The 18,881-nt window shown below is 42.5% G+C and overlaps 1 protein-coding gene across 3 annotated transcripts in view; it reads left to right on the top strand.

Moving 5' to 3' along the window:
- The window catches only part of kat6a (K(lysine) acetyltransferase 6A), a 40,207-nt gene that overhangs the window by 15,185 nt on the left and 6,141 nt on the right, over positions 1 to 18,881 (top strand). For all 3 annotated transcript variants that reach the window (XM_015400372.1, XM_015400370.1, XM_015400371.1), the window contains exons 3-15: positions 1,223 to 1,331; positions 2,000 to 2,115; positions 3,070 to 3,151; positions 4,679 to 4,793; positions 5,895 to 6,211; positions 7,365 to 7,477; positions 10,281 to 10,396; positions 10,612 to 10,753; positions 11,028 to 11,189; positions 15,558 to 15,651; positions 15,748 to 15,979; positions 16,795 to 16,993; positions 17,086 to 17,751. In XM_015400372.1, the coding sequence (XP_015255858.1) occupies positions 1,223 to 1,331; positions 2,000 to 2,115; positions 3,070 to 3,151; positions 4,679 to 4,793; positions 5,895 to 6,211; positions 7,365 to 7,477; positions 10,281 to 10,396; positions 10,612 to 10,753; positions 11,028 to 11,189; positions 15,558 to 15,651; positions 15,748 to 15,979; positions 16,795 to 16,993; positions 17,086 to 17,751 (2,463 nt within the window). The remainder of the gene's footprint in view (positions 1 to 1,222; positions 1,332 to 1,999; positions 2,116 to 3,069; positions 3,152 to 4,678; positions 4,794 to 5,894; positions 6,212 to 7,364; positions 7,478 to 10,280; positions 10,397 to 10,611; positions 10,754 to 11,027; positions 11,190 to 15,557; positions 15,652 to 15,747; positions 15,980 to 16,794; positions 16,994 to 17,085; positions 17,752 to 18,881) is intronic.

Genomic DNA, 18,881 nt, shown 5'->3' with positions numbered 1-18,881 from the left:
CAGTAGTGTATAGGATTTCCTGAACGTTTACAGTGGAACAAAGTTTACAGATCATTTCTTCAGACTTACTGGGCTTTCCCTTAAAACCGAAGACACGATGTGCAGCCAGAGCCTCTAGAGCTATCTCAGCTATCTGAGGAAATGTATTTGGAGGAAATGCTTCTAGTGCAGCAGCAGCTCGCTCACATCGATTTTGACAACTTCATGCGACATTTCACTCAGATTTTCAGATGGTTATACCAAATAAGAAAAATGACTGCTTAAAGAATGAGTTCCTGTTACCTGCTGAACGTCTTGCTCTCTCACAGTAAGAATGATCTACACACACTTTGACTTGTTTTACTTAAACCTAACTCTCCTCTACTCTTCAACGATTGAAGAATGCTGCAATGACTTGTTGGGAAAACAATCAAACTTTAGGGTTTCTGACAAGCAGATCGTGGACACGTTAGAAATCAGCTGATTCCTGTCAGTTAATTATCTAATTGATTACTGCTGCTTAAAACTGGTTTTAAGATTCCTAAATTTTAAAATATGACTTGGAAATATCTGGAACAAAACAAGGTATCTTCTGTTTTGGTTTTCTTACATGTAAACAAACAGCCATAATAACATGGATAAAAATACATTTATTTAGTTAAATTCACAGATGGTCACATTAGAATTTGATTATTTTGATTTGGTTCCACATTCCACTGCAGAAATCAAGCTAAACACACAGCGGTCTTATTAAAGCTCTATTCTGGGGTAAGAAAACCCCTGCAGTGTCTTCAATCATCACTGGACTCCACCATCTTTAACAATGTGTGCATCATTCTGTCCTTTTCTTTCCTTTGTGCTTCGTCTAACGTTTAAGGCGGCCTCACTAAATGAGCAGCCTGGATATTTCACACATTTCAGGTGAACCCTGCAGTCAAAACTTACCCAGCTGAACCAACACGGTCACTCCTCCCGTCCTGTGATCAGCAGAGTCGCTCCAACACAGCATGGTCCATAAATAATAGAAGCTCCCTCATCATGGCAGCTTTCAGGTCCTCGTTACCCTGAACTAGCTGCTCAAACACAGACACACTCTGCAGCGTCATTTTCAGTCTGCTGTCAGCTCACTAACATACGCAGCGACATTGACTGCAGCAGGACACGGGACCTCCGTGTTGTTTTTGTTTACTAAAGCTGTTAATTTGACACATGGTCTGAACTTTCTCCTCTGTCCTTCCACCAGCCCGTGGCAGAGCCCATCCCCATCTGCAGCTTCTGTTTGGGGACCAAGGAGCAGAACCGCGACAAGAAGCCAGAGGAGCTCATCTCCTGCGCTGATTGTGGCAACAGTGGTGAGTGACAATCATTAGAGTTCTTAAAGGGATGTAACTAAAGGCTTCTAAATATTTTAAACAACTTTTTAAAATCACTATGAGCCCAAACAGTTGAGGGTTAAAGGTTAAATAATTGTTGTTCAGCTTATGAAACCACACAGCTTAAAATGCATTATTTTAATGTTTAACAGGCAGCTTCCCATCAGTTTTCTGTTTTTTTTTAATGGTCAAAATAGCTGTTTCCTTCAGCAGAAATGTCTTTTTTTTTTGCCATTGTTCTCTTAGCTTCTGGTTCAGCAGTTAGTTGGCACTAGTGAAACAACGATGAGGCATATCGTTGTACTGCTAGAGTATCTATATGATAATAAAAAGCCAATCGGATTGTTTCTCTTCTATTTTGAGATAGAAAACTTGGTTGGTGCATAAGAACTTTTAAAGAAAGCAGAGAAGCAGTGGTGCTCTTCCATTACCATTAGCCTTGTGAGAAACAGCAGAGGGCAGGAAAGCACAGCTCTGACAGAATGTTTGAAAACTAACTTTGAGCTTGAAAGCCACTGACGAGTCAAACTTGGCTGCAAAGATGTATGTTTTATTTCTTTTTTTTCCCAACCTTGCATGTGTGTCAGTCGCAGCAAACAAGACGCCGTGTGTGATGTTGATGCAGTTGTTTGTGCGTCTTCCTGCAGGTCACCCGTCCTGTCTGAAGTTTTCCCCAGAGCTCACGGCACGAGTCAAAGCCCTGTGGTGGCAGTGCATCGAATGCAAGACCTGCAGCAGCTGTCAGGATCAAGGAAAGAATGCGGTGAGCGGAGGAACAAACATGGTGAACCAGCAGCTAGACAGCATCCCTCAGTCTTCTTCACTGAAGTGTCACATAGTGTTGATGATACACATATCAGTGGAGTCGGGCTATTTTAGTCTTCGGCGGCATCATTTATCTGTTGTCTCATCCAATAAGGTGACATTTGATAAAATAATGTGGATAATGTTTATTTTGTTATTAGGATGGGTTCTGTGTAGAATGTGAACCTGGCCGACATCAGCGGGACGATAATTTCGGCTCATATTAGTAGTTTTTCCTGTGCACTGGTTGCAAAATTGGGAAGTATGCCTCCTAGGGATAGTGACGTGTAATTGCAGGGCAGGCTTAGTAAAAATGGTTTGAATAAATGACCCAGTCTGAGAGTTTATATTTTTTTTTATTTATGGCAGCATGGAATTATTAATGATACTTGGATAAAATTAAAAGCACTTTGAAGCTATGTAGATTTAGCAGTTTATAGTAGACTGTAGTTTATGTTATTGCAATTTTTATCTTACTGCTTTTAACTTCACACTTTGTTCAACCGTTAGAAAAGTTTGGAGTGGGGTTAGACATTGCAGGGGCATTTGTGTGGGGGGAAAAAAAGGCTTTGGGAACAATTGCCTCTAGCAGGCATGAGTTGAGATCATGTGAAGCACATGCATTGCTGCATATGTTCAGTTTGAGTTGGTAATGCTTTTCTTTATGTGAGAAGTCTGTAATATTTATTATCGTTGTGTAACTTTTATCACATAAATGGGAGGAGGGGGAATCAATGTTTCCTCTAAAAAAAACGAGCCCGAAAATATCGGTGGCGCATATCAAGGATTGGTTAGACTGTTAAAATATTGGCTATTGGTATTGGCCCTAACAAATCTGTTTCTGTTAATCTCTGGTTAGCATTAGAAGTGATGCTGTGAAGTTTATCTAAGGTGTGGATGTGTGTTTTTGCAGGATAACATGTTGTTCTGTGATTCTTGTGACCGGGGCTTCCACATGGAGTGCTGTGATCCTCCTCTCACACGGATGCCGAAAGGTAGGAATAGAAATGCGTCGATCTGGCTTTTTTTTTTTTTTCTTTCAACTTTTCTTTTAGGTCAGTGTGAGGGATTTGCACAAACCAGGCAGAAAACCACTGAAATCTTTCAAAAAAAGGCTTAATTTATTCCCAAAATGTTTTAAAAAATGATAAACTGGGCCCGAAAACAGAGGTCAACAAAACAGAATTCAATTCAGGCTTTAACATAAAGAACTCAAGTACAAACTGACCTAACAAACAGGACATGAGGGAAACTTAAATGGTGGCTGATCAGACCACTGTTGACACACAAGGGGGATAACTGACTAATAAACAAATAAACTTAACTGAACAGATAAATACTGGCCAGATACTAAATACTTTTTAAATATAACTTATTAACAAAATTACCCAAACTAAGAATATTTAAACAAATTATAAACAAATTTCCCTTCCTATTACAAATGGTTTGATCCACTGATTAGCCTGCAACCACCAATTGAGGAAAGCTGGAGCTCATTGCAGCCCTCCACCAGCAGATCCCAAGGAAACTGGCAACTCAAAGAAGAAAGAAATTAATAAATTGCATCTTGACAAAAAAACAAAAAAAACAACCACCTGACAAATAAAGTTAACTAAATGTGTGCACTGCAAAAAGCTAACTTAAAGTCAGGCTAATGAAAATATATGAAATGTGCAACTCATTTTGAAAATGAAAAAGTTACCACACAGCTTCAGAGTGTGACAGCAGGCTGTCACAGTCAGACTGTTCCTTTTTTTTCTGGGGTATCGTATAAAAAATGTGCTCCGGATAGAAAAACATTTCAGTCCTACATCCCTCACCTTTGTCTGATCTTTGACCAACACTAACAAGTAGAAAGGCATGAATGGTGGCTTTTTCTAGTTTGGAGATATTAAACAAATAGAGAGAGTCTGTTGCTGGTTTTACTAACTGACTGACTGCGATGACAAAGGGGAAATGGCAGAATCAGATGTTCTGATCTGCTCCAGCGAAGGAATGATTCCAGCAATAGAGCCATAAGCATGCATCAGACATCCAGGCATTGGGCAATTCTTAGTTAATGTTTCTCACAGTGCAAACAGAGGCGCTTGTATGGAAGAAGCTTCTGTGCAGATATGAAATTCCCAGTTTAAATGAGACGTCTACTGCTGAGGATGATGCTGTGGTGCCAAATGAAAAGGATAAAAACATCTCTGAGCCTCATTCACTCCAATTTTTACAATTATCTTTTTTTAATTGAGAAAGTGAGACTTTTTTTTTAGCAAGAATAAAAACAAATCAGTGGTCAAGTTTAAAACACAGAGGAGTCATTTCACTCTGTTACTTTTCTGTTTAGTAAATAGTGTCATAGGTTACATTTGTTTCTAAAGAACTAAACAGGTCACCTGAATTACAGCACTGTCTGACAAGAAAAGAGAGAAATTAAATTAAACTGGGGGGGGGGAAATGTAGAGGATAATAGAGGTTAAAGCATCTCTATTCCAGCTCCAATCAGTCATTGCTTTTTCATTTTTCTTTCTTAGGCATGTGGATTTGTCAAATCTGCCAACCCAGGAATAAGGGAAAGACGCTTTTACACGAAAAGGCGGCACAGATCAAACGACGATACAACGCGCCGCTGGGACGGCAAAAGAACAGGTACAGAGATCAGAGTGGTAGCAAAGTACTTTGTCCTGTTCCTTGGAAACATTACTTCTACATCCTTATTTTCTTTTTCATGAATTACTTTAAAATTGCTCTCTACTTAGAAGTCTGTCGTCATTCTAAAGCAGAAAGAAAAAGTAAAAAACGATATAGATAGAAATCAGTGCGTTCTATTAAGCCCCCTATTAAGCCAGAGCTACTAAAGGCTCTTTGTTACTGTTCTCGTAAACAGAACCGGCTCATCCAGAAAGAAAACCTGCAACAAAAGTTGAGAGTAGCATAGAGTAAAACTTCCGCTGAACCCACATCAAGAAGCACAAAGGAACAGTTTATGATCAAAGCTTGTCCGCATTAGAACAGCCTAGTTAAAGTACTGATCTGAAAACAGTGTCACGTCTCAACAAGTGATGTTCACAGAAACACTCCATCGTGCCAGATCCCATTCCAGCAGGTAAACAGTAGTAGTTCCTAAATGTGGTGGAAAGGGTTCTGCACCTGCAGCAATGGGCTGGGAGATGTGGACATAAAATCATATGTTCTGATGATTAAAAACCTCTTGGTTGCTTCTTTCAGAGGTAACTTTGTCAGTGACTGCAGCTTCATAGCTGTTCTTCAGGACAGCAGTTCCAGACAGAGTGGAGATTTATATTCCTAAATATCCCATAATAACTGTAGTAAATATTTAGACTTTTTTTTTTTTTAAGGTCATTATCCAATGTAGCCTCTAGACTGTTAATCCAAAGTCTTATCATGACGAGAAATATGTCATGATGGCGATAATTAATCCGATAAACATCCACCCCTGTTCTACATGCTGCACAGCACCTTTCAGATTCTATACAACAGAAAAGCATCAACACATTTTCTACCACTTTAAAGGATTCTGCTTTTCACTGCTCAACTAAATCCTGTAATCTAAATAAAAAAAAAAATAAAGGTTTCAGTTAAAATTCAACAAAAGCTCTGTTTATGCTTAACTGTAAAGAAAGTTTCACAGCTTTTATCAAGCCTGAGCTTTAAGTACAAAACGTCAAAACGAGCAAATAATTTCTCCAATAAGGTTAACATCAGCTTCCTGCCTCCTTTTCCCTTTAGACCAGGGCGACCGTTCAAGAAGCTGGGAGGCCGAGGGCGGAGGAGGCGCTCCACCTCGGCCAACTCTTCCTCCAGCTCCTCTTGCGAAGGTTACCCCGGTGACGACCGGCTGCTGTTCTCCATGCGCGGTGACGACGAGCAATCCAACAGCAGCCTGCACTTCAACAGCAAGACCAAGGGCCTCATCGACGCCCTCACCAAGTTCTTCACACCATCGCCAGCAGGCCGCAAGGCGCGGCAGGAGGTGGTGGATTACTCGCAGCAGTGCCGCATTCGGAAGAAAGCGGGTCGAAAAGGAGAGGGAGACGACGGAGGTGGTGAGGATGAGCCATATGTAACGACCGGAGAAGTTATGATAATTCCGTACCTTCAGCCTGGAAGCAAACACCTTTATTCTGACTGTTTCTTACTACTTGAGAATTTTTGTGCAACAAGCTAAAAAAATTCCAATCTATTATCCTGATGTTGATGATTTCAAGTAAATTACTTTGTAATCTGATGTAAGAAGCTTCAGCTCCAATTTGATTTAAAGAAAAAGTCTGTTCAACAAGGAATAATCAATGGATTAATATTTATACCTAAAACTAATACGTTCGCTGTGATTTAATTAATTAATCAGTAAAAAAAAAATTTAAAATAATAATTGCTGCGATCACTGAGTCTGGGAGCGGCCATTTTTTCCCAAATATAGTAACACCTCACTCCTGCCATCTTCCGGCAGTGACGTCACGGTGCGGTAAGCCTAGCGCCATTCTCCCCACTTTACAAGCAAAATCAATGGGAACTACGAGCCACGTCTGCAATCAACAACAATTATTGTAGATTTCCAGAGGACTTCACCATTAAAATTCACCAGAGCTATAGTGAAACTGACAATGCCCACTTGCATGGCAGCTGGATGTGGTAATACATCGGGTAGAAGTGAAAAAAAGTTATTTCACCTTTCTGATTCCTGATCCTCCACGGACGGGTTGGTTGTTGGATCGCCAACTTGAGGAAGGAGGATTTGCCATCGAACTTCTGGCCAGAGAAAAAACACGTAATATGTAGCCAACATTTGGAAGAAGAATGTTTTCAAGATGACTTGGGTAATAGCGCATTGTGACAACACCAGATAAAGCGCTGGGACTTGATCAACAGCCGATACCGCACCGTGACGTCACTAACCGGTGGTGGCAGTAGTGTTCTATAACAAACATGGATGCCTCCAGTAAAGCACATTTAAATGAAAATTACTCTTAATTAAAAAACACTTATCATTAAACAGCATGTAATAATTTAATATTTAAAGTACTTTCAGAAGTTTAAATTCTGAATATGAGGGGACTTCTCCTTTAACAAATCCATCCATCATGTATAGCGCAGAGTTTATTCAGTAAACTTTCTACATGCAGCTCTGACATCTGATGTATTTTTTCTCCGGTGCCGATGTTGGATTTGCATTCATGTCAACATCTTTATGATTTGCAGACAATCAGGACGGCAGTGACTGGCGGGAGGACGAAGACAAACTGCCCGGACACGAGAACCTGACAGAGAAAGACATCGAACTGTTCAAACATATCCAGGAGCTGGCGCTTCAGGTACACAGTGGGGTGTGAGGGCGGTGTCATGAATACACAATATGCTGAAGGTCAAAAGAAGACAAAAACTGTGCAACAAGCTGGTATTGATGGATTGTTGTCCCCATGCAGAGCCAGTGTGTGTAAACACATCCACTCCCTCTTCTTGGTAGGGCTCATAAAATGTTCTGTCACTAACCTGACAGGTTAGACAGTAGATAAAGAGACGAAGCATAAATTCTGCCCTGTTCTCTCCAGGCCTTATGTGCCACAATAAACCTCTGAGATGGCGGGTGTTTGAGCCAGCCGCCATAAAACTTGGATCCTGACTGAAATAGCCACACCAGTGTCAGTGTTTGGTGCTGACAGGGCAGTTATTTGGCCATAAAAAGTGTGATTAATCTGGATGAGTGGCAAAGCAAAGCACGGGATGATTGTCATAAACTACAGGCAGGGCTTGTCACGCTGGTCTGTAAAGATTTGATGGATTACAGTTGCAGGGTAGTGCTAGCAGCAGAGTCTGTGTCTTTAAACCCGCCTGTACGTCTCTACATGTCTCGACACGCGTCCTTCAGGAGTAAAACAGTCAGTTCTAGAGACTCAACAATTAGAGAATCTTTTTGTTTTTGTTTAGAAACTATAAGTGACAACAATATACCTCTGCTTTCTGGGGGATTGAAATTATAGGTAAATTCAAGAAAATATCAATAAATATAAAGATAATTACAATCAAGTCATATTTTCTTTCACCCTTTTCCTTCTTTGTATTCTCCCTGCTGTTCAAACTGCAGGCCTTTGTCATCTGTTTGGTTCATATCAGATATTAAAATGCTAACAAATCCTTTAAGATTCAAAAAAAGTTCTGCTTCTTTAGTGAAACTATAAATTATGAGTTTACAAACACGTTTTTTTTATATATAACTTCTGTTTTCCCTCCTTTTAGATAAATAGGTCTGTTCAAAAACATCAGTTGATTAAATTAATATTTAGAAATTTGTTGTGACTATAAGGGAGCTTTAAGGAGCCTTTTCTATGATCTGTTGTTAATGAATCAGCATTTGGATCAGAAGCAGCACCACTGAGCTGCTGGTTTTACAGTTAAGCAGGATTTCAGTGATGTGTTAAAAACCTGCTCACAGCACATCAGACGCCTGAGGCCTCGGCTCCAAGGATTTGCAGAATCTGCCCTCATGGAGACCATACTCAATTTTGTTTTTACAGTCATGGCCAAAAGTATTGAGAATCACACAAATATATTTTCACATGATCTGCTGCCCTCTGGTTTTCATGTGTGTATGTCAGATGTTATCACATACAGAAATAAAATATCAATCATATGAGAGAAAATAAAGCTTTTAATGACAGTTAGAATGAGTTAATGCAGCAAGTCAATATTTGCAGTGTTGACCGCTCTTCTTCAGGACTTCTACAATTCTCCCTGGCATGCTCCCAATCAACTTCTGGACCAAATCCTCACTGATAGCAGTCCATTCTTGCACAATCAATGCTTGCATTTTGTCACAATTCCTAGGTTTTCGTTTGTCCACCCGTCTATTGATGGTTGACCACAAGTTTTCAATGGGATTAAGATCAGGGGAGTTTCCAGGCAATGGACCCAAAATCTCTATGTTTTGTTCCCTGAGCCAGTTAGATATCACCTTTGCTTTATAGCAAGGTGCTCCATCATGCTGGAAAAGGCATCGTTCATCACCAAACTGCTCTTGGACGTTTGGGAGAAGTTGCTCTCGGAGGACATTCTGGTTCCATTCTTTATTCATGGCTGTGTTTTTAGGTAAGCCTTTGAGAGAGCCGACTCCCTTGGCTGAGAAGCAACCCCACACATGAATGGTTTCAGGATGCTTTACAGTTGGCATGAGACAAGACTTCTTCTCCGAACAAGCTGTTTTCCAGATGTCCCAAACAATCGGAAAGCGGATTCATCAGAGAAAATGACTTTACCCCAGTCCTCAGCAGTCCACTCCCTGTACCTTTTGCAGAATATCAGTCTGTCCCTGATGTTTTTCCTGGAGAGAAGTGGCTTCTCCAAGCCTTGCTCCAAGAGTCTCCGCCTCACAGTGCGTGCAGATGCACTCACACCTGCCTGCTGCCATCCCTGAGCAAGCGCTGCACTCCTGGTAGCCTGATCCCGCAGCTGAAACACTTTTAAGAGACGGTCCTGGTGTTTGCTGGTCTTTCTTGGGTGTCCTGGAGCCTTTTTGGCAACAATGGAACCTCTCTCCTTGAAGTTCTTGATGATGCCATAGATTGTTGACTGAGATGCAATCTTTCTAGCTGCGATTCGCTTTCCTGTTAGGCCATTTTTGTGCAGTGCAATGATGACTGCACGTGTTTCTTTAGAGATAACCGTGGTTCACAGAAGAGAAACCGTGATGCCAAGCACCAGCCTCTTTTTAAAGTGTCCAGTGGTGTCATTCTTATTGAATCATGACCAATTGATCTCCAGCCCTGTCCTCATCCCCACCCACACTTGTGTTAATGGAGCAATCACTGAAAAGATGTTAGCTGGTCCTTTTAAGTCACGGGCTGAAAAGACATTGAAATGTGTTTTGTGGGATAAAGTTCATTTTCTAGGCAAATATTCACTTTGCAATTAATTGCTGTTACGCTGATCACTCTTTATAACATTCTGGAGTTTATGCAAATTGCAATAGACTTTGTAAATGTTAACATTTGAATCATTCTCAAAACTTTTGGCCATGACTGTAGAGAGGCTGAGCAAACGTGTTGGTGTTTTAAAAAGGCCCAGATACGAGGAGAAAATAGGATGAGAGGTGAGAAACTAAAAATCTGTTTCCCCAAACAGAAAGTTGGAGTGACAGGTCCACCAGATCCACAGATGCGCTGTCCATCCGTCATCGAATTTGGCAAGTTCGAAATCCAGACTTGGTATTCATCTCCGTACCCACAGGAGTACAGCAGGTAAGCTAACATGTAGCTGGCTCATAAGAGTAGCATTTCCTCCCAACTTAAAGAGAGATTACCTTACAGTTCCCCTCACTTCAGCTTGTAACCAGCCCGGTGCAGGTAGGCAGTTTGTTTGAAGTACCATAAGCTGTCAGGTCCAAAGAACCATCAGCTTCTTGTCCTCAGTTCTTGTCACACATTGAGCTTATCGTCTGTCTTCACCTTTCCAGACTCCCCAAACTGTACCTGTGTGAGTTCTGCCTGCGTTACATGAAGAGCCGCAGCATCCTGTACCAGCACATGAAGAAGTGCAGCTGGTTCCACCCTCCAGCCAATGAGATCTACAGGAAGGACGAAGTTTCTGTGTTTGAGGTGAGGAAAGGATGTTTATACAGAGACAGAGCTGCTGTACCATTCAGCCCAAACACACACACACACACACACACACACACACACACTCTATAGAAAGGCTTTATTTATGGCATGCTCCTCTTTGCATTGATATCGACTTCTAATTGGTCAAATGCTTTGTTCTATAGAGCTTTGTTCTATAGAGCGTTTAAACATCAGGTTGTTTCTGCCTCTAGAAAGATAAAAGTCATCATTGCTGATGTGTTTCCATTTTTTTTCCCCCCTTTGGCTCCAGGTGGATGGAAACGTGAGCACAATCTACTGTCAGAACCTGTGTCTGCTGGCCAAGCTCTTCCTGGACCATAAGACCCTTTACTACGACGTAGAGCCCTTCCTTTTCTACGTTCTCACGCAGAATGACAGCAAAGGCTGCCATCTTGTCGGCTACTTCTCTAAGGTAGGATTCAGAACGTCCTGCTTTGAGACTCTTAAATCAGAATTTTTCATCTTTCTCTAGTTTTATGAGATAAATAAATTCAAACCTTTAAAGTGGAAAAAAAAAGGCTCAAACAAAACGTTTTCTTACAGCTGCAACCTTCAACGTCTTTCTTTGGGATTTTATTTTACATCAACACCAAGTAGTGCTTAATTGTAGTCTTTTTTTTTTTTGCGTGTTCTCAGGCTAATAGTACGGAAGCAGAGAGCGGCCATACTCACCTTTTTTTTTTTTTCCTTTGCCTTCTGGAGATAATGACATAACTATCTCGTTATCACTATTAAACCATTTATTGTTATCTCAAAATGACAAGATAATTATCTGGTCATAATGAGAAAACAGTTATTGATTTGTCGAGATAACAAGATGATTAACCTGTATGAGTAATGAATGAGGCTGGAGAGCAGCCCTGGATTCCCAGTCCTTCCATGCCTGCGGGGCCCGTAGTTGTGCAATCGCGATACTGCTTGTTAAAGATGGGCTCTGTGTCTGCACCTGGAAGTTTTCTCTCTCCTGAAAAGAGATCAACCAGGACAAATTCTTCATAACATATATGTATTAAATAACCAGGAGACATGACAACAGATTCTGATAGAAATTGTAATCTTACTCAGATGAGAGAATTTGCTTAGAGTTTCAGAAGGCAGCTTCTTACCAGCTGGGCTCACAGCTCTGGAAGTGTCCTCGATTTACAATTAAAGAAGCATTTTTTTCATCTCCAGTCTGCCACATCATTACATCATACACCTTAGCAGATGAGGAGACATCCATAGCTACAGCCTTATCAAAATATTACACTTTGTTCTTAGCTGAAGGACACTGCTGTCATTCCATTCCCAAATATCTACCACGTACAGAATGAAGATTGTAACTGTATATACTTAATAGAACTATTGGGGAAACCTTCAGTTCTTACAACAGGCAGCTAATATTAAGGTGTAATAAACTCACACATCAATGATAATTATCCTAACACACGTGTGCGCATTTAGGCCCCGTCCACACGAAGTCAAAACGAACACGAAACGATAATATTTTCCAAAACGTTTGTCGTAAAGACGGAGATGTAAAATAAATGTGATCGACCACACGAATGCAGGAAAACGCTGCAAAATGTATGCCAGGCCTGTAAGTGGCGCTGTGGTGCCAAAGCAAAAATAGGCGACGAAATGTTGGGCATGCGCACTAATATTTATACAACAACCGAACCGGAAAACCGGAAAATGGCCCTGCGGGTACATTTTCGTGGTTAAGTCAAATTCAGGTGCTGAACTATGTCCTCTATATTGCTGTGTTCTTCCTGGAGATATTCCAGAAGAATAAGATTCTATTGTAAGCCCGACAGCAGGGTGAGTAGCATGAGCAGCAACCATTCAACACAGTACGGCGCCATTGTTGTTGTGATACTGTGTCGCACATGCTTGTTTAGAGGCGACACATGCGTGTAAGAAAAAAAATACGGTCAGACCTTAAAGATGGAAACGCGAAAATGGCGTTTCAAAATCTTCCCACTCTGAAGGCTTAATAAAAAAAAGATCGTTTACAGACCCCCGAAACGCCGGCTTCGTATGGATGAGAGGCTGGTTTGGTGAAAAATTTGTGCGTTTAGGCCAGGGTTTGACTTCGTGTGGACGGGGCCTTAATCAGTTTTTAGATTTCTTTTTCTTTTAACTCATTTTCAGGTCCTGTTGGATGATTGGATGGTATGAAATACTGTAGAAACAAATGTGACAGTTTTTTTAAAAGGGATCGTAGAAAGATTCTATAGGGTATTTGGTGCTGGTCCTTAAGGTCTCTCAATAGGGTGTGTAACATTGGTTGGGCTGAAAAAGGCATATTTGCTGTTCTATCAGCCCTAATGCAAGCCTGGTTAAGAGCTCTAGAATGAAACGACAGGTTTACTTCTTTTGATGGTATGCTCATGAATATTTATTTAAGCTGTGCTCTGATTGGTTGGTTTACAACGAGCGAAGCTGCTGAGAAAAGACGCATCATAGCAACAAGCACGCACTCACTGAAACATCAAAATTGTTGATATGGTAGGGTGAGCAGACGTCCTCTTTTTCCTGGACATGTCCTACTTTTCATACCTAAAAAGAAAATGTCTGGGGGGGAATTTCAAAGTTGTCAAGGTTTTTGGTCTGCTACAGTGCAGCAGAGCCGAGCCGTGAGCTCCGGGGCCAGTCCGGGAACCCTGGCGGATGGGGGCAGGAAGTCAGGGGGGGACAGAGCGACTGAACCCGACCTGGTGACGGTAGCCTGGACGCAAGCAGCCCTGTGCATCCCCCCGCCTGCATTACCGGCCCAAATCCTCCCTCCTCCGACTGAGGACAGGCGGCTCATTGCTTTCTGCTGAGGTCCGGTCCAGTCAGCGGCCCAGCAACCAACCCCCACCCCAGCATTGACATCAATTCGGTGCTTGGTTTGGATTCACCCGTTTTATGGTGCAAGTTTAGAATCGTGAGATTTGCATAGATAGGACATGTCGATGGGGTTTTAACTTCTCTTTACATCCATTTCACCCATTGGACTTATTCATCTTTGACAATGTAAACTTGGTTTTGCATTCTATGACCCCTTTAATGAAAATCTTGACTAATTTTTGGGGGTTAATGCATTTAACAGGCATAACACTGGGGCTGTTCTGCAAACACCCAGTGCTATGTCCCCAGAGGCATACATCTAACTGCTTAGGAATCAGAAGTGAAAGCAAATCATCAGACTAAAAGTTAAACAAGGGATTATTTAGTGAATTACACATAGGCCGCCATCAATTTTCTTTATAAATCCTCTACCACTGATGTGGTATTGAAGGATGTAATCAGTTTTAACACACACCAATCATGTCGTTATGATGAGAAAACGGCTTTTGTTGTCCTTAGATAATTCGAAAATTAACTTGTTTTATCGAGAAAACCGCCTTGATAAAGTATCGGAGGGACACGACTGCTCTGGGCTTCCGTACTAATGGACATGAATATTTAAGAGTTTATTTAATTACATCAGTATAACCAGTGATTTCTTTAATCAATGCTTCTTTCCATCTTTATATCAGAGGCTCCCAAACATTTCAGCCACTCATGTTGAGTGTGAAAGAAAGGGAGACAAAGTAAAAAAACATCCCAGGAGAAAATGCAAAGTAATGCCAGCCTGGTTTGTCCTCAAAGTTTCACCTGATAATGCAGCCTTTCTACACAAAGAGGGTTGGACTTGGACTTAAAACAACCAATAAAACATTTCAATAAACAGTCAACTGACTTGTGTTTGGAGCTCAGGAGTACAGATCCAGTGAAACAGTGATTTTCTTTTAGCTTTTAAGAGCAGCAGCTGCAGCTTAATGTTTACTGCTCAGCTTGTTTATGCTGGGGGAAGTCCCCCTACATCCTCTCTGTGAATACTTGATCTCCCCAGTCTGGTGGCTCATAGAGGGACCCTCTATGCAGCCGGAATGCATGCAGCGCGTTTTAGCCTTAGTAGCTGCTACCTGTTGCCCTTCGTTTGCAAGTATTTGAAACTTCTTTTCTGTTGTGTTCAGTTGATGTGTTTACATGGACACAATACCTGCCAAAATGAGCCTATAAGAGTGAAAACAAGTCATGTAAATATGCCAAAAATGAAATATTATTCCTAATTAGAAGAAGGGGCACGTTTTGGATCAAGCCTTTCTTATCAGGGGGAAAGTGAAACTGCATGTCTGTGGAGGAAAGGAACAGCAACGCTCGAGGTTGACATCCTCCTGCTCTCTTACTGTAACATCGAAACTACAGGCCTTGCTGAGTTTGTTACATGTTGCTTTGTTGCCATTCTCACAACCTGCTGCTCGTCCATTCTAGCTGTTCAAAACAATCAGAGGATTTGTATTTATAGGCAGCAGTATAAAAGTTCTTCCTGTGATTGTTTTAGGGAAATATGAAAACTTTGTGCCTTTCAGAGTGTTTTTACTTGGAAGTAAGGCTGATGAAAGTAAATTAGTCATGATCAGATCAGTTATATTTTTCCTTTTGTGCACATATAAACTATGTTTTCATAGAACCTATTTAATTCTGATCGCATCTCAGTCTGATTAGGAGTTCTTTGCTTGTAAACATAGCTTGTGTCTACTGGTGGGAGTTGCTGCGATGCGATGGTGACGCTGAAAACTAGATACAGGAAAACTTTTAAAAAATGTATTAAAAGCACATTTTATGGAGCCATTTAGTTGGAAAAGTGACCTAAATGACTTCTGTTTTTAACTCCTTTGTTTAGTAAATATTTTGGGAATCCCTCTAGTAACGGTGGGAAAACACTGAAGTATTATTCTCTGAGGTTTGTGTTTCTCTTCTTCTCCAGGAGAAGCATTGTCAACAGAAATACAACGTATCGTGCATCATGATTCTTCCACAATACCAGCGAAAGGGCTATGGACGCTTTCTGATCGACTTCAGTAAGGACACCAGTCCTTCCACAAATACAGCTACATTTTAGTATTGCTTATTGTGTTTTATATATTTCACTCATGGTTGATTCTTTGTGTTTTAAGGCTATTTACTGTCAAAGAGGGAAGGACAACCAGGCTCCCCGGAAAAGCCTCTATCAGACCTTGGCCGGCTGTCCTATATGGCTTACTGGCGCAGTGTGGTACTGGAGTGCCTCCATGAGGTCCGTGACCAACAGATCACCATACGACAGCTCAGCAAAAAGACGGGAATCTGCCCACAAGATATCACCACCACCCTGCACAGCCTCAACATGCTGGAGCAGCGAGGGGACAGGTCTGTTCTGACTCGCAGCTGCACAACCTTGGTTGATTGAAGGGCTTTTCGGCTTCGTTCACACTGCAGGCCTTGATGCTCAAATCCGATTTTTTTGTAAAATCTGATGTTTTTGCGTTGCCGTTCACATTTCCAAATATATGTGACTTGTATGTGATCTCCTGTGTGAACTGCAGTCATACAACGCAAGTGTCCCACATGGGGGCTGTAGAGGACGCAATGACATCACAGGCCAGCGCGCTCTGTGTTTAGGGAAGTAAAATGGATGGTAGTGCTGGAGCACATCTAGCAATCTTTCCCAACCATAAAAACACAATCTTTTCAATATGGTTAAACATAAATACTGCTCTCCGCATCATCATCCACCATGGTTGTTGTTTTTCTTGCTGGTTCTTCATAGCAAGACCCAGAATAGTGACCTTTGTTGGGTATTAATGGCTTTCAGGTCGGATGAATGCGACCTGGCCGTTCAGACACAGGTCGCATTTTAAAAGATCAGATTCATATCGGATTCAGGGCCACATAGACAAGTGGCCTTGGTTGGATTGGAAAAATCGGATCTGTGTTGTTCAGACAGCCATGAAAAGGTCAGATACAGGTCGCATATGGGCCAAAAAATCGGATTTGAGTCACTTCAGGTTGCAGTGTGAACGTAGCCTAAGGCTTCAGTCAAGTTGTTATGAATGTGTATATATGTTTTAGCAGATGAGGTGTGACCACCGGGTGCTGCTGTGAAGAGTTGAATGTTAGACGTTCCCATTGAAACGTACTGGAAGTGTTGGAGCTCTAACGCTCCATTTAATGTGTACCTGCAGGCTTGTGCTGGTGCGAAGGGAGAAAGTGGTGGCGAACCACATGGCTCGTCTCAAGGCTCGACCACGGCAGCTGGAAGTGGACCCAGAGTGCCTCCGCTGGACGCCGGTCATCGTTACAAACACTGTTGTCTCTGAATCGGATCGAGAGGATGAAGAGGAAGAGGAAGAGGAAGAACCAGAGGATGACATTCAGAAGGAGGTAGATATGACGATATGTTGGTCAAACCTTCAGGGTTTCTGCCTCCATTTTCAATATTCTTCATTTAATCTATTTGGTGTAACTTTGAACAGATCAAACCAAGCCACAAGCTGCAAACGACCCCCTGGCATTTGCAGCAGAGCGCAGATGACGAAGAGACCAAAGGTTTCCTGGGGTTTCCCATACGCCAAAGCTCTCCGGCTTCCTCCTCTGTCCACGGATCGTCCTCAGTCCCGGATGCAGCACATCCTCCTCTGCCAACAAACGGGGAGCGCCGGCCGCGGGGCCGTCCGCCCAAAAACTGTCCCTGGGGCAAAATGAAAAACCCACCACGCGTCGGGCGACCTCCCAAGATCTGTCCCGTTGATGATGAGGATGACGAGGATGAGGAGACTCCAGGAGAAGGAAGGACGGCAGCCTCCTCCAGCAGCCCGCCTTCCCTTTTCTCAATGGATAGACAAGGAGACTCCTCGGCTTTTCATTCTCCGGACTTGGCCAGGCACACGTCAATAATCCCGACTACACGAAGAGGTCGACCCCCGAGAAAGAAGAGGGGTCCAAAGCCCAGACTTCCAGACGGGCCCGGGGACGGGCTGCCACTGTCTGTCCTGTCTAGGCTAAACGACACTCCATCTGTCGATAAGAGCGGTTTCAGTGAAAGCAGTGATGATGAAGAGGAGGACGATGAAGATGATGAAGAGGAGAGGGCATGCTCCCCACCCATCCTCACCAAACCAGCAATAGGCCTGAAATGCAAGGTACGTAACTGATTAAAGCCATTAGATTTAGATAAGAAGCAAAGTATGATGCACCTCCCCAAAATTGTGGGTCACCGCAGGCAGTGCTGCGGATGGTGTCACAGGGAGGAGAGAAAGGAGGCCTCTGATTGGTCAAATCTACATCCGCTCTACACTATGCCAATTTCCTATTTGGTACCTAATCTCTGGCTGTAGTGCCGTCCACAATGCCTGGCACACCTCGGACACTATCCTAGACACGGTGCAGGACGCTAGTTTGTAGCTCTGTGCGACGGTCTGTTGGTTTGCACCTGAAGCCAAAACACGCAGTGTGACGGCCAGATGTTTGGGAACAGTCACGGGTGAACTGTGTGTCATCCGGCGGTGGATGAGGGGTTGTAGACGGCGAAGAAGCTCGTCAAACCGACACACAGACACCCACAACGGGAAGCACAGCAAACATCCTTCTTTTTGTAATGAAGGATGTCTGATCTGGAAATATTGACTTGCGTCTCAGAGTTATAGTGGAGGATATTCTTTTTCCGGGTGGATCATCAAAATAAATGGTCCTTCTAATTTTAAAAGTGGAGAGGATGGGTCTTTTAAAAAAATTAGCAAAAATCCTCCACAATACCTTTAGGCGAAGGTATAATCTCCTCCTCCAGTCTTCTTTTCTATCAGTAGTCTGCTTCCCTTTGGCCAACGCTTCGCTTGAACTCGTCTGCCTGGAAAATCTAAACATCCTAAAACATCCACTCGCTGATGTGAATCCTGATCACATGTCCTATTCCAGAGGTCACGGATTAGCTGTCCGGATCCGGACTACCTGATTTAAAACATTCATAAATTACCACATGTTGTCCAACGGCAGTGTCTAATTTCCCTTGCGCCGCTTCTCCTGTTTGTACGGTAAAGCCCTCCGTAGCATCTGGGACCAGGCTACACCTGATACAAATTAGCCAATGAGCTGCTGTCAGTCTGGGTTGCTGCTGCTGCTACTTTTAGACACAGCAGGCAAAGCTCTGGGAAGTCGGGCGATGGGAAAGAAGGAGATGATGAGAAAGAGCAGAGAAAGGGTGGACTGCTGGAAGAAGCACGGTGAACTAGTAAAAGGAAAGTGGACGGGGCCGCCTTTTACAGCTGCTTTTTGT

This window comes from Cyprinodon variegatus, unplaced genomic scaffold (assembly GCF_000732505.1).
Source record: "Cyprinodon variegatus isolate N-32 unplaced genomic scaffold, C_variegatus-1.0 Scaffold1096, whole genome shotgun sequence".
Taxonomy (NCBI): domain Eukaryota; kingdom Metazoa; phylum Chordata; class Actinopteri; order Cyprinodontiformes; family Cyprinodontidae; genus Cyprinodon; species Cyprinodon variegatus.
The sequence above is the reverse complement of the archived record's forward strand: the minus strand, read 5'-3'. Positions and strand labels throughout refer to the sequence as shown.